At 37.4% G+C, this 26,688-nt stretch overlaps 1 protein-coding gene across 7 annotated transcripts in view; it reads right to left on the bottom strand.

Moving 5' to 3' along the window:
- Nucleotides 1-26,688, bottom strand: part of SEMA5B (semaphorin 5B) — a 596,333-nt gene that overhangs the window by 171,805 nt on the left and 397,840 nt on the right. For all 7 annotated transcript variants that reach the window (XM_087711803.1, XM_087711804.1, XM_087711802.1 and 4 more), the window contains one exon: nt 17,542-17,641. In XM_087711803.1, the coding sequence (XP_087567929.1) occupies nt 17,542-17,641 (100 nt within the window). The remainder of the gene's footprint in view (nt 1-17,541; nt 17,642-26,688) is intronic.

Raw genomic sequence — 26,688 nt, 5'->3', positions numbered from 1 at the left:
CATGTCTTACTATGCTGTATGAACTTAGCCGGTAAATAATTGGTTACTTTAGTGGTTTTTTTTTTTTTTTAAGAAAATTTCAGGATGGTTTATATTTTACTGTACAGCAAAAAAGCCCCTTTGGGACAACCATGACCTGGATGATTGAGAATCTTCACATACTTTTAGCTATGCACTTTGGGATGAGCACTTCGAATGGTGTGGGAGTATAAATGGAAATTGCAGACTAAAGGAACCATTTGAACTTCAGTTTGAGATACAGACAACAGATTCAACCCGAGCAGCCTGCACCTGTCTTCAACAGTGAAAGGACACAGGGAAGAAAAACATTCTCCACACCCATTTGCACTTCTCAGATGACCCTGAGGATACAGATAACCTCAACGGCTTTCTAAACCAATGCAAATGACCAGCTGTCTGCAAGGAATATAAATCCTTCCATTCCTCACCATCCAGTCAGAGCTGAAGAAACTTCTTGGATAAGAAGTGAATTGTCTTCAAAAGAAAAAAAATAAGAAAGTCCAGTTGCCTCCTGAAAAAGCCCCTTTGGGATAACATGACCTGGCTGATGACTGATAAACTCCTTAGACTTTTATTGTACAACAAAATTTGAATGATTGGTCTGGCAAAAACTCCAAGTCACATATGTGAAACTCCAAGTGCATATCTGTATGCACTCATATCACTGTGTGTCAGTGTATAATCTGATTACTGTAGTGTCCTTTCAGCTTCTCTAAGCATGGAAGTTTTTGCCATTACCACCAAAGCTATATTTTCATTATTATTCAGCATATATTCTTTTCTTTTTATGTGAAATCTAGGAGCCTACTTTGGTTAACTAATATACCTTTGGCTTTGAGCTTTAATTCCAATTCATCCAGGGATTTTCCATACACCCATGTCTTGCTATTGCAAAAAAAAATATTATCCTGCATAATGTATCAAGCTAATAATATGCTTTTCTTGGGAAATGTGACCATTTATAAGCCTCAGGTCCCAGTTCACTCTAAGAAGGGCAACAAGAGGTTTAGAGGTTTGCCTTCCCATTCTGGTTAAGAATGCTATTTAAATGCATTGGTTTTGGATAAGTCATATAAAGAATTTGGCACTAGCAGCAGCCTGCCTCCTAGAAACATTGTATATTTTCAGTGAATAAATAATGCTAATATTACAGCTAATTCTTTTATGGCTATTGGATGAAAATACAGCAGAACTTATAAAATATCAATATGGGATAGCATACTAATTATAGGAAATAAATGCAGCTAACTTTTCTGAACGAAATAGATAACACATTGACATTAACATGGTATGTATCTTCAGCTCTAAAAACTGTAATTTTTCACCAAATTTCTAGGGAAATTTGAGTTCATGTTTATAGGAAACTGATGAAAAAATCTATGAAAACAACACACACACACACACACACACACACACCTCCCTCTGCCATGCCATCCGATACTATCTTAAAATTCAGTTATAAGATAAAGGAAACCATGTGTAATGCTTCTTACAGCATGCAGAAACTATGTATATTTATAGGGTTATTGCTGGAATTCCAACTTTTAAAATTGGAGATGAAAATTGTATCAAACTAGGATACCTTCTTCAGAATGTCCTTTTGCAGGGATGCCATTACATTTCATAATTGGCTCATCTGAGACCTTCCATACATGTGGCAAACCTGCAGTATTTTATTTATTTGAACATAAGGTTATTTATATGCTCCTTCATCAGATCATTCTTAGTTGTGTAGATCTGTAAAACTTTCCATAAATTATTAACTACTACATGTAGCCCTCGACTTATGACAATTGGGACTGAATATCCATTGTTAATCAATGTGATTGTTAGGTGAACCAAGCCTGATTTTAGGATATTTTTTGCCTTGCACATTAAACAAATCATGTGACTAGTAAGAAAATCACACAGTTGTTCAGCAAATCTGCTTTTCCCCTTTAACTCTGCTTGTCAGAAGCCTCTCGGGAAGGTCATAAAAGGCAATCACATGATCTTGAGACATTCAACCATTCTAAATACATGCTGGTTGCCAAGCACCCAAATTTTGATCACATAAACCATAGAGACATTCTGATGTTGTAAGTCACTTTTTAAAGTCACGTCGTAACTTTGAAGGCTCGCTAAGTGAATGGTTATAAATTGAGGATTATCAGTATATAAGAACATAGCTGCCTGAAGAATCCATCCCAAATGATTTCTTCCAACAGCTTTGCACCCTCCCTTCAGAAGGCTCTATGGGACATCAGCGGTACTGTCATAGAACAGATACTATCAAACTGCACAACTGACAAAGCCGTGATTCTGAGTGCATCATCAGCTGTATTATAGTAAAACTTAACATTGTTAATTATTAACAACATTAATACAATAAAATTATGCTCCTGGACACAAAAATCCCTACTGTACTTTATTGATTTTAAGAGGAGACAGTATTCTGATTCACATTCAGCCAAAACTTCCAGGGAATTAAATCAGATGATCCTACTCTAGTGTACTTAATTTTGACCTATGCTGTATAAATTCCCTGTACTTTCTTCAAAATCTTGATTCTGTCAATCATTCTATCAGTATCTTACCCTGCCAAATTCTATATTCAATTTTTTGCCCAAACATTTTTAGACTCTGCTATTTCATGTTTTGGCATCTATATAGCAGCATATAGAGCTGCATATAGCAGCATATATATTCATAGTTTATCCCTCAAAAAGAAAACATGTATCAATGATTTTAAGCAGTTATTCATTAATTATATCTCTGAAAGAAGTTAAGGAGAACTATGGATGTGACTGGACTGTTCTCTTGGGAGGGGGGATTTTGAGTAAATAGCTGAAATCATAATGAACTTTTACTCTTTTCTTTCCTGTAATGCCTCATTTGCAATGGGGCAATTGTTTAGTGCAATTTCCTTTTTAACTAAAAAATAACAACAAAAACCTCAATCATTTTTTCAAGCCAAACCAGTGAGAAGATCATTTGATCTGGAAAAAGTCATTTTCTCAATTGATAACTAAAAAGAAAGCCAATTAATTTACCTTTGATCTTTTCCCACAATGCCTATTTTTCCCTCTTCTTTAAGAAGATTAATGCCATTTTCCAAACATTAACATAACACACACAGTGGTTTTCTATGAGTGGTCCTAATCGTGGAAGAAGGAAATACGTAATATGACTTTCTCGAGTTCTCAAAATGAAATAGTGAGCACTTCGCACAAAGTTCCAACAAATGTATTGATGATGTCTACTTCTAAAAAAAAAAAGGGGGTGGGGTTGTAAAATAATGCCATAAGATTGTACTTCATGCAAATGTTGGCATTTTACTCTGAATGCAATTTAGCAAATACTGACCAAAAAATAATGTACCGTATTTTTTGAAGTATAAGGCACAGCTTTTTCCCTCAAAAAAGAGGGTGAAAATCTGGGTGTGTCTTATACACTGCATGCTGCATTTTTGGCCTCCTGAAACCCTGCCCCCTTTGGAAAAATGGCCATGCATAGCGTTTAGGAGACTTCCAGAATGCTCCTGGGGGCTGGGGAGGGCAAAAATGAGCGAAAAACTGGCTGTTTTTTGCTCATTTTTGCCTGCCCCCCAGCACTCTATAAGCCTCCTAAAGACTACGCATGCCCTTTTTTTTTTTTTTTGACAAAAACGGACCTGTTTTCACAAAAATGGATTTTTTGTGGGGTTTTTTAACTCATTCTTTCCCCCAGCCCCCAGGAGCACTCTACAAGCCTCCTAAAGGCTATGCATGCCCTTTTTTGACAAAAAATGGGCCAGTTTTCGCAAAAACGGCCTTTTCGGGAGGTCTGCAGAGTGCAGAAACTTTTTTTTTAAGATTTGCCTCTTCAAAATCTTGCTGCAACTTATACTCTGAAAAATACGATAACTGGCTACTACTGTTACTATTACAAGACATTTGGCAATCCACTGGGGATGCAGGTATATGGTTCTAATTTGCTACAATTGTCTTCACTTTTATCTTTGCTTTTAAAATACTTTATGGCGGCCCCAGGCTGTTCAGGTCAATACCTATTTGACACCGCACTTCCAGGAATATCTATAAGGTTATACCTGGAAGCCATGCCTGAAGAGCAAATTGGTATGGTGGTATGTGCTGTTTGGTGCTGAGTCTATTTAGGAATACATACTGTGGAACAATGAGACATATTTATTTAGTTACATAAACTATTTCAAAAGCCATCAAATTGTTTTAAAGACCTATAAAAAGCTAGTTCTATGTGAAATGCATTGCTTCTTCATGGAAATTAGTTAACATCAGCTTAAGGTTCACCTCCTTACATACAAGAATTAACACTTTAAGAAGATCTTCCAAAATAGTTCAATTCAAAGTTTTAAGCATAGGATAATTGCTTTTAATTGCTTTATTTCTATTTTTTTTGTAAACTGCCTCTGAAGTAGTTTAGATATTTCCAAATAAATAAACATTGTACCCAATCTCATAATACTGATGATACATGCATTCAGCATCAAACAATACTTTCTGAAAATTTTCAAACAAACCTCTGTACAATACTGTTTGTGTCATGATGTCATATCCAACAAATTTCATTATTAGAGGTTATAGGCACCTCTGGTAACATTATAAATAACATGCAATGTGTAACCACTTTAACTTTTTCTTCTTAACATAATCATTGTTGTAATTTCAAACATTGACAAACTGGTGGGAAATATTGAAAAGGCTCCAAATAGAAGGTGATGATATTTTGACTCCTTGTTATATCCTTGGAATAAGTCAGAAAGATTATATAATGATAAAGGCCTTATGTGGAATATCAGTGTTCAGTAAAGAAAGTAACATCTGATTTTTGCATTTTTCCTTCTTCATCATGGGAGTTTTGGCTGTCTCTTAATTATCTGCTGCTACTAAGCTATTGTATGATTTATTCATTTTAACACTCTTTTTCAAACCCTTACATATTTTTTTTGTACTAATGATTAATTATTTGATTGACTGATAATCTGCTCCAGTAAGCACTCAAGATTTTTATATACCTATATATCATATATATTAAAATGGAAAATAACAGTAAAGTAACTTTCTGACACTATCTTCAAGAGATGTAAAACAGGTATATTCAGTAGTATTGGAGATTTATTCTTAATATATCATACAGGGAAAAATTCTTCACAGTGTATAGGTTTACTTATTGTAACTTACTGTAGCATAATACAACATGGAATAAGGAAATGAATGTTCTTTACTGTTTTAAATATTAGCACTTTGACAAATAGGAAGGTGTGATCCTTCAACATCCTCTGTAGGAAAACACTCAATGAAAACAGCAGGCACTAAAGTTCTTTAGCTACAGGGACTATTGACAGTTTAGCTGTTTATCTTTAGGTTGGGATATTGGTGGTATGGAAATAACAAGAGTACAGAGCAGAGACATTGGAAAAATTACAAACAGACTATATCAAATAAACAAACAAACACAGAGAGTTCTCTCACCATCTGACATTTAGATGAAAGGTAATACATTAAAGAAAGAAATAACAGTATTCTATCAAAAGCGGGTTGCCAGGTCCAATTCAGGATGCTGATTTTAAACTTAAAACTCCTTAATGTAATGAGACCATCTAAGGGATCTGAGGGATTGCCTCTCTCAAATTATATCAGTTTGGATGTCTTTGGTTCTCTTTTTAGATTCAGCAGACAGGGCATGTTGTGGGTACAATCTGCCAGGGATCTACATTTGGCAGGTCCCAGGTAGTAAGTCTTCAATACCGTGGCATTATGGACTTAGGTTAGTGCCTTCACTTTTGATGTTCCAGAAATCCATCAAGACCTGGTTATGGTCTCAGGTTTATTTGGGGGGTGGTAGACAGACATGACCGGAGACTTATTTAGATGACTTTACTATTGAGATGACTGCACTCTCACTGTGTGTGTTTGAGATTTGTATATATTTTTAGTTTTAATTTTTTTCCATTTTAAATGCTGATTTTTTCACTTTAAATGTCTCTTTTTATACATGTGTTCTTTTTTTTACTAACTATTGTACATCAACATATGTATATGTATATGTATATGTATATGTATATGTATATGTATATGCATATGCATATGTATATGTATATGTATATGTATATGCATATGTATGTATATGTATATGTATGTGTGTATGTGTGTATCCCGCGTAGAATTGGAGATGTCTTGGCGACGTTTCGACGAAGTCACATTCGTCATCTTCAGGCTGCTGCTGACTACTATATATATATATATATATATATATATATATATATATATATATATATATATATATATATATATATATATATATATATATATATATATATATATATATATATATATATATATATATATATGTTATATTTATGCTGATAAATAAATAAAGGGAGACTAGTATAGATCTATTTAAAGCTATTTAGCTCTCATCAGCTAGCCATACCCATGCTGGGAGACTAGTATAGATCTATTTAAAGCTATTTAGCTCTCATCAGCTAGCCATACCCATGCTGGGAATCGAACCTGTGCTCTATTGCCTCTTAGGCAGATGTGTTAACCATTGAGCTACAGAGCTCGACTCCTTATCAGACTTTATATATATATATATATATATATATATATATATATATATATATATATATATATATATATATATATATATATATATATATAAACATATATAAATATATATGTTATATTTATGCTGATAAATAAATAAAGGGAGACTAGTATAGATCTATTTCAAGCTATTTAGCTCTCATCAGCTAGCCATACCCAAGTTTTTGGGAATCGAACCTGTGCTCTATTGCCTCCCAGGCAGGGAGTTAACCATTTGAGCTACAGAGAACGACTCCTGTGACCTTCCTCCCATACTTGGGCATACCAGGGGTTGTGACTTTAAGTATATATATATATATATATATATATATATATATATATATATATATATATATATATATATATATATATATATATATATATATATATATATATATATATATATATATATATATATATATATATATATATATATATATATATATATACATACACACACACACACACACACACACACACACACACATATATATATATATATATATATATATATATATATATATATATATATATATATATATATATATAAATTTGTTTTCTGAGGTTTTCGCGGGTGTTAGTATGTAGGTCTTTGGTTATTCGGGTTTTCTCCCGCATAAAATTGGAGGTGTCTTGGCGACGTTTCGACAAAGTCTCATTCGTCATTGCTCCTGGAAGCACAAAGCCTGAAGATGACGAATGAGACTTCGTCGAAACGTCGCCAAGACACCTCCAATTTTATGCGGGAGAAAACCCGAATAACCAAAGACCTACATATATATATATATATATATATATATATATATATATATATATATATATATATATATATATATATGTGTGTGTGTGTGTGTGTGTGTGTGTGTGTGTGTGTGTGTGTGTGTGTATGTTTTTTTATTTGTGCTGATAAATAAATAAAGGGAGACTAGTATAGATCTATTTCAAGCTATTTAGCTATCATCAGCTAGCCATACCCTTACTGGGATTTGAACCTGGGCTATAAGGGTATGGCTAGCTGATGAGAGCTAAATAGCTTGAAATAGATCTATACTAGTCTCCCTTTATTTATTTATCAGCATAAATATAACAAATGTAACAAAAAAAGGCAACAGTAAAAAATATTGGGTTTCTGTCTGGATGGTCTCTTGTGACGAGCCGAAGACAGAGAGTGGAAGTGTGACCTTCCTCCCATATTTGGGCATACCAGGGGTTGTGACTTTATATATATACCTCTCACCCTGGCTGGCTGATAAGGAGTCGAGCCTTGTAGCTCAATGGTTAACACATCTGCCTGAGAGGCAATAGAGCACAGGTTCGATTCCCAACATAGGGTATGGCTAGCTGATGAGAGCTAAATAGCTTGAAATAGATCTATACTAGTCTCCCTTTATTTATTTATCAGCATAAATATAACATATATATATATATATATATATATATATATATATATATATATATATATATATATATATATATATATATATATATATATATATATATATATATATATATATATATATATATATATATATATATATATATATATATAAACATAGACAGACAAGACATATAACATAAAAACATATTCCATTACGTACAGTGTGTTGATTGGTTACAAGATTTTTGTGCATCCTTCCATAATCTTCACTTAAACTTTATATAAAGTCACATATTATCAATCGGCTATATTTGAATGCATTATTATTATTGGGGTTCATTTATTTGACTTTCACTAATATTTCTTCATTTTAAATGAGGTATTCTAAATATGGGTTCATTTATGTTATTTATGTTATTCATAATTCATTACATCATCTTCAATATATCCAATAATAAAGTATTTTTGTATCCTATTCTGAATCATTCTATTATTTTGGTATTGGTAACATTCTCTAATAATTTTCCAATTCCATGTTTGTTTGTTTTTTAAATTAACCACTGATAAAATAAATCCCATATTCTATAAAATTGTTTATCTTCTTGTACTCTAATTTCATATGTCAACTTACTCATTTCAGCACATTCCTTTATTTATATCATCAATCTAATATATATGTATACAATTATTATGATTATTAAACATTCATTGAATATAACTATTATTACATCCTTTTTATATGAAGCATGCTAAATTTAGAATAGATTTATATTATGGCATTTCATTACATCACCCTTAAATCATCCAATGGTATTACATCTTTATATTCTCACTTACAGTTTATATAAAATTTCATATTATCAATCTAGTGTATATAAGTACATTATTATCATTGCTAATCATTTATTGTACTATAACTATTATTACTTTGTCATACATAATATGACAATAATATGATTACTTTGTCATACATAAAATTTAACTAAATTTAACTTAATTTTTATTGTAACATTTCATTTCATCATCTGAATCCTTCCAGTAGTAGTGCCGTCCAATACCTCTTGCCATTTGTAAAATCTGTATTTTATTTATTTTCTTGATAAATCTCATGTGGACTTCTCTTGGCAACTTGTTGTTCGTTGCATATCTTTTAAGATCTCGAAACCCTCCATCTGTTTCTTCCATCAGCTTGCCTTTGGTTATCACTGGTTCTTCTGCCAAAATTACTCTCATTGTTTCTGCCAGATTTTCTCCCTTTTCTTCTTCCATGTTTTGAGGTCTGAGATAGATATCCAGTTCATCAACCTCTCCTTTCAATATTCCACACATATCATCTCCCTGCATTCTAAGTTTGCTGTCAATGTCAACAATTTTCTTATCACTTTGTTCATATTTTTCTGGAAATTTTTTAAACTCTATCTTCAATTTTCACCATGGTTTTGTAAATATTCTCAGCTCTTCCCTCCATTCTTTCCATTCTTTGTTCTATAATCTCAAGACTCTTTTCAATGTTCTCTGTACTTATTAGTATTTTTTGAATTTCTAGCATAATATTTTACAATGTTAATTCCTTTTCTTCTTCAAAATGTTGCAAAATGTTGCGCCATTTTTCCAGGTTGTAAGCACTGAACCATCCAAGGTGTTCAAATTCACTATAATCTTTCACGTCCAGGCTTTCTCTTTACTCCAGTCCAGCTACTGATAATACTCCAAAAGAGCACCTGTATAAACAAATTGTGCTCTTCTCACTGTTCCTTTCAATAAACAAAATCAAGGACTTTGAGATATAAAATATAAGTCAAATGTTCATAGAAATTAGTGTTTCCAAGCCTCCAGCCTCTAAGTGGCAGTGTTACTTCTTTTTCTTCTACTTTTACCCTTTTTTTTGTTCCGAACTTGAGAGAAAAAAACGTTTAAAAGGTAAAATCCAACCAAACGTTGCAAAAAGAAAAATTCTTGCTCCACAGATACAAAAAGTGAGGAAAATTAGAATAAGAAAGAAAAAAGAGACCAGTCCAATTTAAATAGTAAGAGGCATTTGTAAGAATTCCATCCAGAAAAAGAAAATGAAGTTAAGAAAAAAAGATAACACTCTAATTTTAATACAGATTTAATCCGCTGCTTACTCTCTTCTGTCTTCAATTTTAATTTTGCTCTAAGTCTTTTTGGGTATTCTCTTTTCCAATAGTAAAATTTTTCTCACCAGTTTCAACACACTCTCTCTCCTGCTCTGCTTCCATTGCAGGGGACTGTCCAATGTTGTGCAGCTTCAATGGCTGCTTCTCTTGTAGCTGGAAAAAAGAGCTTCTCCTGGATCAATCAGGGGCTTTGCAATGCCCCTGAGATCAACAGCACATGCCCTTCTCTATCACTGTCTCTGTGGGACGGGTTAGGTCCAAAAAGGACCGTCCAGCAGCAGAGATATCGACAGCAATCCTGGAGCCCCAAAATTGCATGTTGTGTTGTAGCGACGTCAGCCCCACCTCCTCAGGAGTACATTTTTGTAAGATGGCCTGCTACATATAATAGATTATTAAATAAATTCAATAAATAAATAAAGACAGCCAAATGGACATTCAGAACCAAGGTAGACTTTGGTTCGATGGGGAATATAACTTTAAAAAAAAAAAATAAGGATGATAATATATAAATGTTCCCAAAGGAAAAGTGTAAAGCTTTTGTCAGTTGGTGAATAAATTACAATCAAGACTGTGTTGTTTATCTCAGAGACAGGTTAAATGGGCCTGCTATAAGTATTGAGATGACAATAGGGAAGATAATAAGCTATGACTTTTTTTTCCAGTAAAAGTTACATATGGCTGCAAGGGGAAGTTGGATCAATTAGTTGCTCCAGAATTTAATTTTGATTATCAGTAGATCCTGATTCAAATCTCAGTTAAATTATCATCAACATAATACAAAAAGGTGAGCCCCCACCACCAACCAGCTTGGAAAACATCCAGAGAGCTGCTGGGAAATAAGGGTTTTATGATCTACATGTATTAGAGCTGAAAGGATATCCTGATGCTGACATGCCCAGAGACTAAAAGAAAATTCAGCATAGATATCCATAGCATTGTTACATGACATTTCAAAAGAATGAAATTTCATATGGCGGGGACAAAAATGGCAAACCACAGCCTTTCTTAGAATCAGCAAACTGTAATGGACTATAATAAGTCACTTTTCACATCAGAGGATCATCAGATCTACTGCAGGCAATAAAATCACAGAAGAAATGTAATGGGCAACATTATTAGAGAAAGGTTGTCAAAAGTCAATGTTGAATGCAATCTAAGAACTCAGTGAATCTCAATTCAAGACTAAGGCAAGCCAATCAATATTAGGGTGATTCAAGTTGATGCTCTAACCAGAGGCAAGGGAAGCAGAAAGAGGAACAGATCTATGATTATTTGTTAACACCCTGCCACAACATGAACAAGAGAGCATAATAATTATAAAAAAACCTGGAATACTGAAGCTGGAAGCAAGCAGGAAAATGGAAAAATGATCATAGTGTACAGAATTAAGCAAGGGTCAAAATAAGGACTTCTGCCCTAAATATGCTATTGGTGTACTGTATTCTGTCGCTTTCGCTTTCTGTCTTTCTGCCTCTGCATTGCTTTTTAGATACAATTTCTTGTCACTTTTTGCTCTTAAGGGGAACTCTTAGCAAATTCACCTTAGCAAATTTCCTCTATCTACAATCCTCTATAAATGTGATTAATTAAATAATTAAATAAAATCTGTAACAATTTTGGCTCCCACTTTTCCTCAGCTACTTTCACTGTGTCAAGAGAAAGGTATCTCACTTTCTTTTGGTTTTTGCATTTCAGGGTATTTTTATTTGTTTCATCTTTAATGAGGCCATGAAATTCAATACTGAATTCTTTAAACATTCTATTTATCAAATATAACCCATCAAATCTATTACTGACCTTTACCATATAATAAAGAATAATGCAGAGGTCATATCTTGTTCATCTGATAATTTTGTTTTCTTTGGTTTACATTGCATTTTTGTGAGCAAGAGATCATGATCTAAAATACACTAAAGTATCAGACCTTGTTTTTGCTGATTGAACAGAATTTCTTCATATAATGTTTTGAAAGGTATTTGTTCTAAATATTAATCTATTTGTCTTTCTTTGTGTCTCCTCCTTTGTTTCTGCCAATGTCACATTTTTTGGCTTTTTCCAAATTTTATTTCAGTTTTTATAGAATGGAGCTATTCCACTCTCCTGTCATTACCCTGTTTTCCCAAAAATAAGACCTCCCCTGATAATAAGCCCAATGGGGCTTTTGAGTGCATATGCTAAAATATGCCCTCCCCTGAAAATAAGCCCTCCCTGAAAATATTGCAACACAGTAGCAACCATGAGGTGACCATTCTCGCCACCTCCAACTCAAAAATAAGACCTCCTGAAAATAAGGCCAAGTGCTTATTTCGGGGGGGGGGGGGCAAAAGAAAATAAGACCCTGTCTTATTTTCAGGGAAACACAATATTATGAACCCTTTTGTGATGTTCTGTCAAGGTACTGCTAATTACCACAGAACTGCCCAATTTCTGCTTCCTCTGCATCTGTATTTGGAGAATAGGTTGACTTGCTTTGAATTTAAATTGAGATTATTCTATTTGGGGACATCTATAGCCAAGCACTGACTTTTTAATATTTTTGTTAATAATTAATAATTCTTTACTTCTCTGAATTGTAAACAGGTTTTTAAATTTTTTATCTGTATTATTTTTATAAATAACTCAAGATGGCAAACATACCTAATACTCCTTCCTCAACAACCACCTTGTGAAATGGGTTGGGCTGAAAGAGTGTTTGTCTGTCCCAGAAATCACCCATTAGCTTTCATGTGTAAGGCATGAATTTTGTAAAATTGGATAGTATTCTATAAATATAGTAATTTAAGTTCTTTAACAATGTAGATTTTTTACCTTCTGGTGACTGGAGCTGTGGAACAGACTGAGGAGGCAAAGTTAGAGCTACAGACTTGCTTTGATTGCATAGACCTGAGTGTTTTTGAAGCTGCTTCAGCAGACTTGGATGAATTTGCTGATATTGTGAGATCATATATTAACTTTTGTGAGGGCATGTGTATGCCTACCAAGAGCTAGGGTACACATAACAACAATAAGCCTTGGTTTACAGCAAAGCTTAAGCAGCTCTGTTACACCAAAGAGGAGAGCTACGGGAAAGGAGATAGGATCTTGCATAATCATGCCAGGAATATATTAACGAGTAGTAGTAAACAGAAGCTACTCCAAAAAAAAATGAGAAATCAGTTCGCAGTTAATGAACCTGCAATTGTGTGGAAAAGCCTGGAATATCAATGGTTACAACAGACTTCCTCCCCCTTACTGAAGAATATTGTCAACTGGCAGATGACCTGTTTGTGTTCTACTGTAGGTCTAAGAGGAGATAAATATCACCTACCACTATCTACCAGACTTCAGATACAACAACAGTAGCTAATTGCCACTCTCACTTCCTCTAACTCCAGTTATGCAACAATTCCTATTCTATGATGGGGTGGTACAGCATTTCACCTGGAATCTTTATGGGTTAGAAGAAGAACATCCCTTTATGCCAAGAACAATCTTTTAAGCAAATGAGTGTTACCCTTTTTAACATGATTATCAGACCAAATGTAGTTTTGGACTGAATGATATTAGGACAGAAACGAAGAATAAAGATTTTTATTTTAAGAATGACAACTCAGAAAAAGCTTCAGAAATGGGTATCTGAAGTTGAGATTTGTATATCAAAGCTAGCAATTTTTAATGACCTGGAGCAAGTGGAGGGACAAGGAAGGGTAATACAAATTAAGGTTATATTGCTAAACTCTTTTAACAGCACTGAAATGAAAATTTAAAAGTAGTTTGCCTATCTGTCTTTACATTCCCTGATAACTTTACCTTATTAATTGCAGTTATTCCAAGGCTTTGGGAGGGAAAACCTGAATTCAAGGTCCAATCAAACAAGAAAAAAAATCTAGTTCTTAAGGACTAGAACTCTCAGCCAAGACCGCCTAGCACAACAGAAATGTCTAATTTCTTTTCATCAGGATCTTACTGGTCAAAAAGCCCACAGGAAATTGAAAAATTATACTAAGAATACTATATATTTGACTTTCTAGAAGAAAAGAGATAAAAATTTGAAATTATTCCCTTGATCCAGTTTGCTTTTGTTGACAATCTAGAGACACGAAGCAGATGCAGACATTTAATTCCTGGAACCACCTTTCAAAAGTCATAATAAGAGTTGCGTCTATTCTTTTGGCCATCAAAATTCCTCAAAAACATATTTCATATATTATAAATTGTCCCGTCCTGCTCATGCTTGCAGAAGAGACCTACTGCAGACCACATCAGGCAAGGTATTTTGGTTAGTGGGATCCAGAACAAGAATCTTTTCTTCCATAGTCCCTGCACTTTGGAACATCTTGCCGCAAGAGTTGAGACCCCACCCCCCTTTAGTCTTCAGAAAAAGCCTTAAAATTTGTCTATGCCGACTGGCATGGAGTCCTGAAGAAACTGCTAGCTGGAGGTACATTAATTGAAAAGGCACCCCATCTTTCCACTCAAAACCCTTGTTGTTTTTAGCTTATTTTAATTTTTTTGTAATTTTTTTTATTGTCATATTAGTAGTCCTCAACTTATGATTACCACTGAACCCAAAATTTCTGTTTCTAAGCAAGACAGTTGTTAAATGAATTGTGCCTCATTTTACAACCGTTTCACCACAGTTGTTAAGCGAATCACTGCAGTTGTTAAATGAATTGTACCAGTGGTGGGTTTCAAATTTTTTAGAACCTCTTCTGTAGGTGTGGCCTGCTTTGTGAGAGTGGCTTGCCAGCCATGGGACCGGGTGGGAGTGGCTTGGAAGTCATGTGACTGGGTGGGCATGGCCAACTTGTAAAATGTGGTGAAACTCACTTAACAACGCTCTTGCTTAGCAACCAAAATGTTGGCTCAGAAACTCTGGCATTTGAAGCACGCAAGTCTTAAAGCTGTCAAGTTACAAGACTCTTGCACCCCTAACCCTTTAGAAAAAAAACCCAGGGATGTTCAAATTTGACATCTTTAAGACTTTAAGGTTTAGATAGGACTCTTAGAGGCGGCCAGGGCGATTGGTGAGCCAACCAATCAGTGAGCGGCGGGCAGGGCAAGCATGGCACAGATGGGTAGGGGGAGGGAGCTGGAACCGGTTCTAAACGGCACGGTAGATTTGTGGAACCTCTTCTATAGAAGATGTTATAACTGGCAGGAACCCACCCCTGAATTGTACCTTTGTTAAGCAAATCTGGTTTTCCTCATTGACTTTGCTTGCTGGAAGCTGACTGGGAAGATTACAAATGGTGGTCACATGAATTGGGTCAATACAGCTGTCATAAATACATGCCAGTTGCCAAGTTCCTGAATTTTGAACATGTGACCACAAGGAATGCTGCAGTGATCATAAGTGTCAAGAACTAGTCATAAATCACTTTTTTCCAGAGTTGTTCTAACTTCGAATGGTCACTAAATGAATAGTTGGAAGTCGAGGACTATCTGTTAATTGTTTTGGTATTTGTTTGTTTTATTGCATTGTAAGCCTCTTAGAGTCACTTTGAACTGCGAGATGGGCAGCATATACATTTAATAAATAATTCATCCAAAAATACATCATAATTATATAAAAGAAATATTTTACAAAACCTTCTAAGTTAGCAGTGATTTTGCAGAATTTTTCCTTTGCATTTCTTCTGGCTGTCCTCTTACCCACTGTTCTTGAACTATCTAACATTCCAAATGACATCTTCTGCTGCTCTTTCCAAAGAAATAAATCTTTTTTTCTTAGATTTAGTTTTTCCTACAATTTTTGTTTCAGTCACAAATTAGTACAATGTTTCATCCAGTGGTCTAAGCCTGTTGTTGTTGTTGGTTGCGAAGTCGTGTCCGATCCATCACAACCACATGGACAATGTTCCTCCAGGCCTTCCTGTCCTCTACCATCCCCTGGAGTCCATTTAAGCTCACACCTATTGCTTCGGTGACTCTATCCAGCCACCTCATTCTCTGCCAGCCCCTTCTTCTTTTGCCCTCAATCATTCCCAGTGTTAGGCTCTTCTCCAGTGAGTCCATGTGAGCCAGTACATGCACACAATTTAATGCAAACATCCTTAAGCATTTTGTTTCTAAGCATCCAATCTGGAGATATTCTTGTCTCGACAAGATCTAGCACATTCGGCACAATTCATAAACATCAGAAATAAAGAAAAAACAGCACAGTATGTGTAATCTTTCTCATATGTTCTTTATCAAAAGGCATCTCTGTGATTTATGTTTACCTCTCCACTAGGCCCATACTGCACAGCATTAGCTCTATCTCATCCCTCATCCATTTCCTTGCTCTTTGGAAATGCTGTCCTTTCAGACAAACAAAGAATTAAATGCTGTTTTTAAACTCTCAAAGTAGATTTAAAAGGTCTATCAGGCCACTTTTAACAAATAGTGGCAAATAGCCTCAAGGGAATCTGAATGATGAAGCCAGATCCAAAAGGCAAGAGTCTAAAATCAGGGATGGAGCACTCCATACGGTAGAGATTGAACTTCTTGAGTGGTACTGTGGCATTCTAGAGTTATCTGAATTCCCAATTACAGTAGATTTTGACAAGCCCCCAAAAGCCAGCAATAAACCAGGATATGACAAATGGCTATTCAACTTTTTTATTTTCTGCGGAGCAACATTTTTGCAAGAGGAAGACTGTGTAATGCAATAGGCATTGAAAAGCCAAGAAGGAACCTGTTCATATCTTAAAAAACTCTCGTGTATCCTTGGATAATCTCACCTGTAATCTCACTTGAAGATTGGGCTATTTCAGAGAGCTGCTTTAAATGCTACCATGATAATATCTCAGGCACTTTGAGTTATAGAAATACTAAGAATTTAGGAAGGTGTAATTTCAGTTGTTAAATGCTGTCAGGATATAAATGCTACTTAGGAATAAACTAGGGACTGCTAATTTTATGGTGGCATTATTAGTAATCTTAGATTATGCAAAAGTTATGGGGGGGGCATAATCCTTTTCTGCAAAGTGTTCTAGCAATAGCATAGATGATCATTTTAGTTCATTCAAACTAAAACTTCTCCAAGAAAAATTGCCTGACATACTAGGGATATGCTACGTAACAATGTGAACATATTCTCCATTAAAGCGCTGAATTCTTTCTTTCATCTAGTTCTGTTTCCATACATGTGGACACTACCTCACAGAGAAAAGATTTTATAGCCTTTGTGATCCATGGGAAATGACAGCTTTTTGCTTCATTAATTCCTCATTTTACTTACATTTTTCCCCACAAGAATGACTGGCAATTTTCTCCTCTTCAACATCATTACTGCATTTCTAAAACCTTTCTACATAAATTAAGGCTTTGCTTTTAAAGCAACATGGAGTGTGCTTGCAGGCTGAAAAAGCAATCTCTTTTTTGCAAACAGTAACATTCAGGCAATGAACTAGAGAAGCAATCTTGCTCCAATTAAAAGGTTCTAATTTACCTGGCTCCAACAATGAGTTGATTCCTATTGGCATCTAGAGCAAGCTGAGAGAAGTCCCGTACACCAGAGTATGTGAAATTTGAAACCCAAGGCTTCAGATCTGAAAAGAAAAATGAAAAAATATAGAGGAAAAATGACATCACTGGTGAACAAAATTTCCACATAGCATTCAAATAATGGATCTCCGACAGAGTACCGTTCAATATGTGGATAATTAACAATCTATAAAATTCCACTTTGATATAATGGGGGAGGTGGTCCACTGAGGTAGCATCTACTGAAGCAAGATTTGTTGGTTTTTTCTAATTAATTCTAATAAAGTCAATTCAATGGTCAGTCTTCTAATCTATGTAGTAGGTAATGGAAAGAACTGACTGTAGCATCATATCTTACTATCAAACGTTGGGCAAAGGCTATTTAATGGCAGAAGTTTTTATGGAAATCATTATTATTCCTGTATAAAACTTTTTTAAAATTAAAAAAAAATCCCACTAGCAGGAATGGGGAGTATTCATTAGAAACTACAGAAAGACATGGAGATCTAAATCTCCTGTAGTTTGTAGTTTGTAGTTTTATTAGTATTTGTAGGCCGCCCTTTTCCCTGAGGGGACTCAGGGCGGCTCACATAAAACTGGGAAGGGGGGGAATACAAACATCAAGATAGAGACATATCATAAAATGGTAGGCAACATACATTCATCATTCGGGAGGGGTAACTATCCTTATCCCCAGGCCTGACGGGCGAGCCAGTTCTTCAGGGCTATGCGGAAGGCTTGGACGGTGGAGAGGGTACGAATCTCCACAGGGAGCTCGTTCCAAAGGGCCGGGGCTACTGCTGAGAAGGCCCTCCTCCTTGTGGTTGCCAGCCGACACTGGCTGGCCGATGGGATACGGAGGAGGCCTAGTCTATGGGATCGTATTGGTCGCAGGGATGTAATTGGCAGAAGGCGGTCTCTCAAATATCCAGATCCACTGCCATGTAGGGCTTTATGGGTGATTAATAGCACCTTGAAGCGCATCCGGAGATCGACAGGCAGCCAGCGCAGCTCGCGGAGGATAGGTGTTATGCGGGTGAATCGAGGTGCACCCGCAATCACTCGCGCGGCTGCGTTCTGCACTAGCTGAAGTCGCCGGATGCTCTTCAAGGGCAGCCCCATGTAGAGCACATTGCAGTATTCCAGCCTGGAGATCACAAGGGCCCGAGTGACTGTTGTGAGAGTCTCCCGATTCAGGTAGGGTCGCAACTGGCGCACCAGGCGAACCTGGGCGAATGCCCCCCTGGTCACAGCCGTTAGGTGGTGGTCAAATGACAGCTGCGGATCCAGGAGGACTCCCAAGTTGCGAACCCTCTCTGAGGGGTGTAAAATTTGACCCCCCAGCCTGAGTGATGGAATATTAGTCAGATCTTTGGGAGGAAAACACAACAGCCACTCGGTCTTTTCTGGGTTGAGCACAAGCTTGTTAACCCTCATCCAGTCCATAACGGCCTCAAGACTCCGGCTCATCACATCTACCGCTTCATTGAGTTGGCACGGGGCGGACAGATACAATTGAGTATCGTCCGCATATTGATGGTATCTAATCCCGTGCCTGCGGATGATCTCCCCCAGCGGTTTCATGTAGATGTTGAATAGTAGGGGGGATAAGACCGAGCCCTGAGGCACCCCATAATTTAGGGGCCTAGGGGACGATCTCTGCCCCCCCACTAACACCGACTGCGACCTGTCCGAGAGGTAGGAGGAGAACCACCGTAGCACGGTGCCTCCCACTCCCACCTCCCGCAGTCGTCGCAGAAGGATACCATGGTCGATGGTATCGAAAGCCGCTGAGAGGTCGAGGAGGACCAGGATGGAGGGATGTCCCTCATCTCTGGCTCTCCAAAGATCATCAATCAATGCGACCAAAGCGGTTTCTGTGCTGTAACCGGGTCTGAAGCCTGACTGGAAGGGGTCTAGGTAGTTTGCTTCCTCCAAGGACCGTTGGAGCTGGAAGGCCACCACCTTCTCAACAACCTTCCCCAAGAAGGGAAGGTTGGAGACAGGGCGATAGCTATTAAGGACAGCTGGATCCAAGGATGGTTTCTTCAGGAGGGGTCTCACCACCGCCGCTTTCAGTGCGGCGGGGAAGTTCCCCTCCTGAAGGGAGGCGGTCACGACCGCCTGGATCCAGCCTCGTGTCACCTCACTGCAGTTCGTGACCAGCCATGAGGGACACGGATCCAGAACACAGGTGGAGGTACTTACAGCTCTCATGGCCTTGTCCACATCCCCGGGGGTAACGTCCTGAAACTCAACCCAGAGCTGTTCTACTTGGTCTCCCTGTGTCTCGGCTGGAACTGCGGGGGTGGAGTCCAAGTCCGACCGAAACCGAGCAATTTTGTCCGCTAAGAATTGGGCATACTCTTCAGCTCTGCCCTGCAAGGGTTCCCCCGTCTCCCTTTTGTTCAATAGGGAGCGGGTTATCCTAAACAGGGCGGCTGGACGGGACTCAGCGGATGCAACCAGGGTGGCTATGTGAGATCTTTTTGCTGCCCTAAGTGCCCTGGTGTATTCCCTGGTGCAGGTGGTTACCATTGCTCGGTTCGATTTGGACTTATCGGACCTCCAACGGTGCTCTAGGCATCTCCTCCGGCGCTTCATCTCCCGGAGTTCCTCGGTGAACCAAGGGGGTCTCCGGGATCCGCTGCCTCGGAGGAGCCGCAGTGGCGCAATCCGGTCGAGGGCCTCCGACGCTGCCGAGTGCCACGCAGCAGCCAGAGTCTCCACCGGACTGTGGGCGAGAGTGTCAGGAATAACCCCAAGCTCCGTCTGGAACCTTAACGGCTCCATAAGGCGCCCGGGGCGGAACCACCTGGTCGGTTCCTCCTCCCTACAGTGGGGGTTTGGCCTCCGGAAGTCGAGCCTCAGTAGGCAGTGGTCTGACCACGACAGGGGTATGATGTCGCTCCCCCTCAGACCAAGATCACAAATCCACTGCTCCGAGAGAAATACAAGGTCAAGCATGTGTCCCGCTGAATGGGTTGGGCCTCTAATTACTTGGGTCAAGCCCATGGCTGTCATGGAGGCCATGAACTCCTGCGCCCCCTCAGAGTTTTCACCGAGCGACGGCAAATTGAAGTCCCCCAGGACCATCAACCTAGGGAACTCAATTGCCAGCTCGGCTACCGACTCGAGGAGCGAGGGGAGGGCTGCTGCAACGCTGTTGGGAGGCAGGTACGTTAGCAGCAGACCCACTTGACCCTTGAGGTCCAACTGTAATGCAAGAGGCTTTGGTTTCCTTGTGTTAAAAACATTAAAATGTTTGAACCTCCATCCTCTCTGAATGGCAACTTTCCTCTAAAAAAAATAAATGGATCACAATTATTCTTAAGGGTTAGTCATAAGGAAATTTGACAGATAAGACTTTCTGTGCACTCTAAGATTTTTTAAAAAAAAACCTGCACTACCACATATAAACATAAGACATAGAGTTCTATTAAAAGGCCTTGAAGTGTGCTTTAGTTAGCATTTGGTTTATAAAGGATCTGACCAAGATGGAACAAATGAAGAAGTAAAAGAAAACAACAATAACCCGGTGCATTAATAGAAAAGATGACAGTTTCAAGATAATACAAATTCTGCTCGTTTCCTGTTTTTCCAGTTAGATAGATTTATTTAAGGGGAAGCAAAAACAGTAAAATATAATATTTCTAAAAGAGATGTTTATTCCCAAATGATTTTAAGATGAAGCCTTAACTTTGTATTCTTTGGGAAAAAATGCAGTGTATGTATAAAAAAATCCAACCCTATGCAACAACCTTAAACACATGAACCATAAAAATAGAAATACTTATGAAATTATTTTCAGGATTACCAACTGACATTCAAAATGTTACCGAAGATTGTTTTGTGTGTGTGTGTGTGTGTGTGTGTGTGTGTGTGTGTGTGTGTGTGTGTATTTTAAAGGCGTTATTTCTTGTAGGAAAGAAATAATCCAATAAAATTAACTTTCAGGTTGCTTTATCATTAAAAGAATAGAAGAGGTTTTGGCTTTTAGCTTTTTCCATGGTAATAAATATAGGATAATACTTGTGTATTCAATTTATATCTTGTCTTTCTGCTCAGATGAGCACTTAAGGCAGCTAGTATAATTAAAACACATGCAGGCACAGTGTAAAGATTACAACTAAATGTTTCCAATACTAAAACAATTAACAACCAAAAGCTTGATTAAAAAAGATGGGTCCTTACAATTTTTTTAAATGCTGAGAGAAATGGGTCAAATTTCCAGGGAGTTAAGAAGCTGACTATGGGTGTGTGGTTATGTCTGGGTGTCCTTTAAAGAGGCACATTTTAACATTAGTTCTTAATGGTAGAAACGTTATCTTAATCCCATGGGGATTTCACATTTAACAGCTGAAATGAGCAAACAACATTTCAGGATATCATATGGTACCTGTATCTTGCAATGTTTAGCAGCATTCCATTTTACACCACCAACAATTATTAGATATTTTTCATGGTTAGTTCCACAGAAAAATCATGACAGTAGTAAAAGATGGGTACATCTAAAACACAGATAATAGTCATCAAATTTGCTAGGGCCCAAACCTTACCTGTGTGAAAGAGCTGCCTATTATAGTTGCTCCTTATGACAGTTGAAAATCACATCCATTTGTTCAAAAGGAGAACTTCCACCCCCAATAATGTTTATTTATCCACAGTTATGTCCAGATAATTTGGACATAAACTGTTCCAACACATTATCAAATTTAGGCCATATTTTAAGATCTTATCTGATTATCCATCTGAGCTGGATTGTAAGGTGGTAGGATGGTAGAGCCTATTATTAACCTTCTAATGGCAATTTACTCAAAAGCTCCCAATGACTTTCTGTACTACAGATTTACGTGAAAAAGAAACTTAATAAGGTCTTATTATTACCAGTAGTCCTCAATTTACAACCACAATTGTTATCAGAATTTCCATCACTAAGCAAAATGGTTAAGTGAATCATGTCCAATTTTATTGTCTTTGTTGCCATTGTCATTATGCAAATCTGGCCTCCACTGAATTTGCTTGTCAGAAGTTGACTGGGAAGGTATAAATGGTGATACATGAACCTGGAACACACCAATTGTGATATAAACATCCCAATGTACCCAAATTTTGATTAAGGTAAAGATTCCTCTTGCACATATGTGCTAGTTGTTCCCAACTCTAGGGGGTGGTGCTTGTCTCCGTTTCAAAGCGTAAAAGCCAGCGCTGTCTGAAGACATCTCCATGGTCATGTGGTCGCCATGACTAATTGCCGAAGGTGCACAGAACGCTGTTACCTTCCTACTAAAGGTGGTTCCTATTTTTCTACTTGCATTTTTACATGCTTTCAAACTGCTGGGTTGGCAGAAACTGGGACTAGTAATGGGAGCTCACCCCGTTACATGGTGCTAGGGATTTGAACTGCTGAACTGCCGACCTTTCTGATTAACAAGCTCAGCGTCTTAGTCACTGAGCCACCACATCCCCCAAATTTTGATTACATGAGTGCAACAGTTGTTAAGTGTGTGGATTGATTTTAAGCCACTTTTTTCAATGCTGCTGTAACTTTGAACACTCACTAAACAAATGGTTTGTAAGTTGTGGACTACCTGTATATGACACTTCTTGCATATAAAAGCTTCCATAATCAACATGATGCAGATTACACAGAAACTGCAAAATGATGCTAGAAAATTTTAAAATCATGATGAAGGAATGCTGTAGGAGTCTTGAAACTATTTGCAGAAGCCAGAAAACCATCAACTGCTAAACAGGAGAGCCATGAATTTAGCAGTGTGTATGTCACAGTATACTAAATCAGAGACAGAAACCTGTGATTTACCTGACATATGCAGCTCCACCCCATACACCAAATTTAAGCTGCTAACATTTGACAAAATGGTTGATTCTACTAGCACATTTTTTTTTTGTTATGTCCGTTTTGCAAACTAAAGGATAAGACTGGAGACAACCACTGGGAGGCCAGTTGTTTCAATGCCCAAATGTTAACCATCTCTCCCTCAGTTGTCATCTTCTAGGATCTCCCTACTCCCTTTCCTGCCCTTAAATCATCTCCCTGTAATGTTATTGCAGTCTCCTGTGATTCTCTAGAAGACTGGGAATCCAGATGCCAGATATAACCCTAATGTGACAAACCCTCCACAAAATAGTGTTGCAAATTATTATTCGCAGTATTCACAGGTGTCCTTCGGCTCTTCTTAATACAGTACAAAATAAGAGTCATGAATATCACTAACTAGAGGATATTGCAAAACTATTAGAGAATATTAGAGGCTATTAGAGAATAGCCAGACATTTCATTTTTTTCATCCAACCTTTCATCCAATATCCATATAATGACACATACACATGCATATACAGCGTGTGTGTGTGTATGACATTATGGTTATCTTTTTTACATTAGAAATGCAGAACTAGAAGCTCTTTCTAAGCAGAATTTAGTAAATCCTTAATCCCAAAGAGGCTTGTTTTAGATCTACGATGTTTTGGGGTCTGAAAATTCCTTCCTTTAGATTGCAATGTGAGTCTCTCTGTTTCAGAATTCTCCATCCATGGGCATGAATTTTTCGAGCTGTTGCAGTCATAAATTGAAACAAGGAAGTAATGAAGACTAACTCATCAAGGCTGACCTGAAACCATCCTTCTCCAATCCATCAGGATTTGCCAGGACATTTAGCAATATGCAAACCCACAACAGATGCCAAAATACCACCAAGGTATTCTCATAGCTTATTAACCTTCTTTTTAAATTCTTTAATATAAATTTATTTCAAACATGGATCTGTCAGAGCTTAATAATCAAAATCTGCATGCATTAGACAGGAGAACAAGATAATGCATTCTCTAGAAGTTTGGGCAATTTTGTTCTTTGATCAAAGGGTCATTTCAAAATAATGAAACGTTTTATGGATCCTATTTTAAAGCTCCAATTTCTCTTGTCATTTCCAATGGACTTCTATTCTTCCTTTCTTTGACAAACTCATTTTGAAAAGGCAGCAGAAAATGTAACGCTGTTCCTACTCCTTTGTTTTTCATTTGGCACACTAGCTTAAGAGGTTTCCCCATTATCTCTACCTTTAAACAACAAACAGTATAAAAAAGTTACAAGTAAAGAATTATGGGGTGAAAAATATGTGCACTGTAGGCAGCTCAGTTCTCCCTATGACAGTTTAAAATGATAGTCAAGGCAGAGAAGTAACAGGTAACTGCCCTGAGTTCTACTTATTGCCATGGGTGGCAAAGTATATAAAGAATCCCTTTTTGATTGCTAAATTAAAGGCTTCATGACACTTCATAGATTTAAACCTTTATAGAGTTGGGAGATGATTAAACACAGCATGTCTTTCCCTGATAGTCCAAACTACCAGTTACTCCAATTCACACCATCACCAGGCTTTCTGCACTCATGTGATTCTCTGAGGGGAAAGAGGATCAAACAATCACATGACAGCTATGAACTAAGCATTTTGGGGGGGGGGCGCCCCATATTATATGTCACTGCCAAATGCCAAAGACATCTTGGGAATGAACACATAACTTGTATCTAGAAGAACAAACATCACATGTATCAGATGACTTTACCTTTCTACGGTAGATGAAATGTACATATAGGAATTGAATGAACTCTGACATACTTCTTGGAGAGGCAGCTTTCTTTACCTCCATTTCTTTATTTTTTATTTCTGTCCCCTTTTAGAGCAATGCCTTGATTTTGACTAAAGGCCTTAAAAAACAGACCCATTTACCTAACTCCTTATAATTCTCATACAAATTAAAAGTAAAAAGACCTCTTTTCTGGAAGAAAGCGGAAATCCTAGCAATGAATAACTCATGACAAATCCAACTCAGTGTTCTTTGTGTTTGTCTTTGTAACCTATTCCAAGAGGAAATAGCCATGTTCTCCATCCCACTCCAATATTGCTCAGGTGCAATTAATTTAAATTGCAGCAAAATTTGTGACATGAGTTTACCCCACCTACTAACACACAAGATTTCTCTGTTCATAGCAAAACAGCTACAGTGGCCAATTATATGCACAGCACACAGAATATATGAGAAGTCACCATCACTCTCCTAATGCCGCAGAAGCCATGAAGTATATTTCTTTCTGTTCCCTATTACTCCATTTAAACCTTACACTTCTATGAATTGAACAAATTCATAGAAGTGCAAGGAGCTTCTGTATATAGCTTCCAAGTACAGCACCATAAATTAAATGGAAAATTTTACCTGATAAAATCCATGCCCTTCCCTCACTTTACACAAAGTAGTCTCTAAGTTTCTCTTTCAACCATGAGAATTGATCACCAAGTCACTTATACTGCATGCCACCAGTCCCTTATGTGTAAACTCCCTAATAAACTCCCTTGCCATTGAACAAAATATGAAGTGGCCCCATGACTTTACGTCCTTGGATAAATTGCCTGATTATTTTACAACAGGGGTGTCAAACCGGATTTCTTTGATGGCCAGATCAGCATTGTCTTTCTCCTCTGTGGGCTGGTGGTGGTGGTGAGATGAGACAGATGCTTCCTGCAGCAACCTGCCAGCCAAAGTGGGGCACAGCGGGACCCCATGTGACCCTTCGTGCTCTGTTTTGGCCGGCATGTCCCTACAGGAGGCCATCCAAGACAAAAACAGGCTGTGTAGGACATGCATGCCCCCCCCTTGGTGCCCCATTTTGGCTGCCAGTGGCCCTGCTAGGCAGTTCTTTGCTATTTCCAGGCCGATTCTCTGGGCGAGATTTAAGCAGTGCATGGGCTGGATCTGGCCAGCAGGACCGTAAGTTTGACACCCCTGCTTTAAAATGACTAAAGTTCTGACATAAAACTTCTATGATCCATACTAGTCCAACATTATCTTAAAGGCTTTTACACAACACCAGCTAGTTATTTCTCCTTCTCCAATAACAAGATTAAGGAAGCTGTTGATTACAGCCTCTGGATCTTTAAGTGGACAGAACTGCATATCTGTCAGATACATACAAATTGCCGTAATCAAAATACTGTACTTCAAAATACTGAGACAGATGTCATCAGAAATCTTTTGTTCATGTTGGAGTCATTTCCTAGCTATCTCCTGCTCTAAAAAAGGTAAAATTTATTTGAAC

This window comes from Thamnophis sirtalis, unplaced genomic scaffold (genome assembly GCF_051295495.1).
Source record: "Thamnophis sirtalis isolate CommonGarterSnake01/CBP01778 unplaced genomic scaffold, rThaSir2_p1.2 scaffold_1, whole genome shotgun sequence".
Lineage (NCBI taxonomy): Eukaryota > Metazoa > Chordata > Lepidosauria > Squamata > Natricidae > Thamnophis > Thamnophis sirtalis.
Note: the sequence above shows the minus strand (reverse complement) of the source record. Positions and strands in the feature narration are given on the sequence as shown.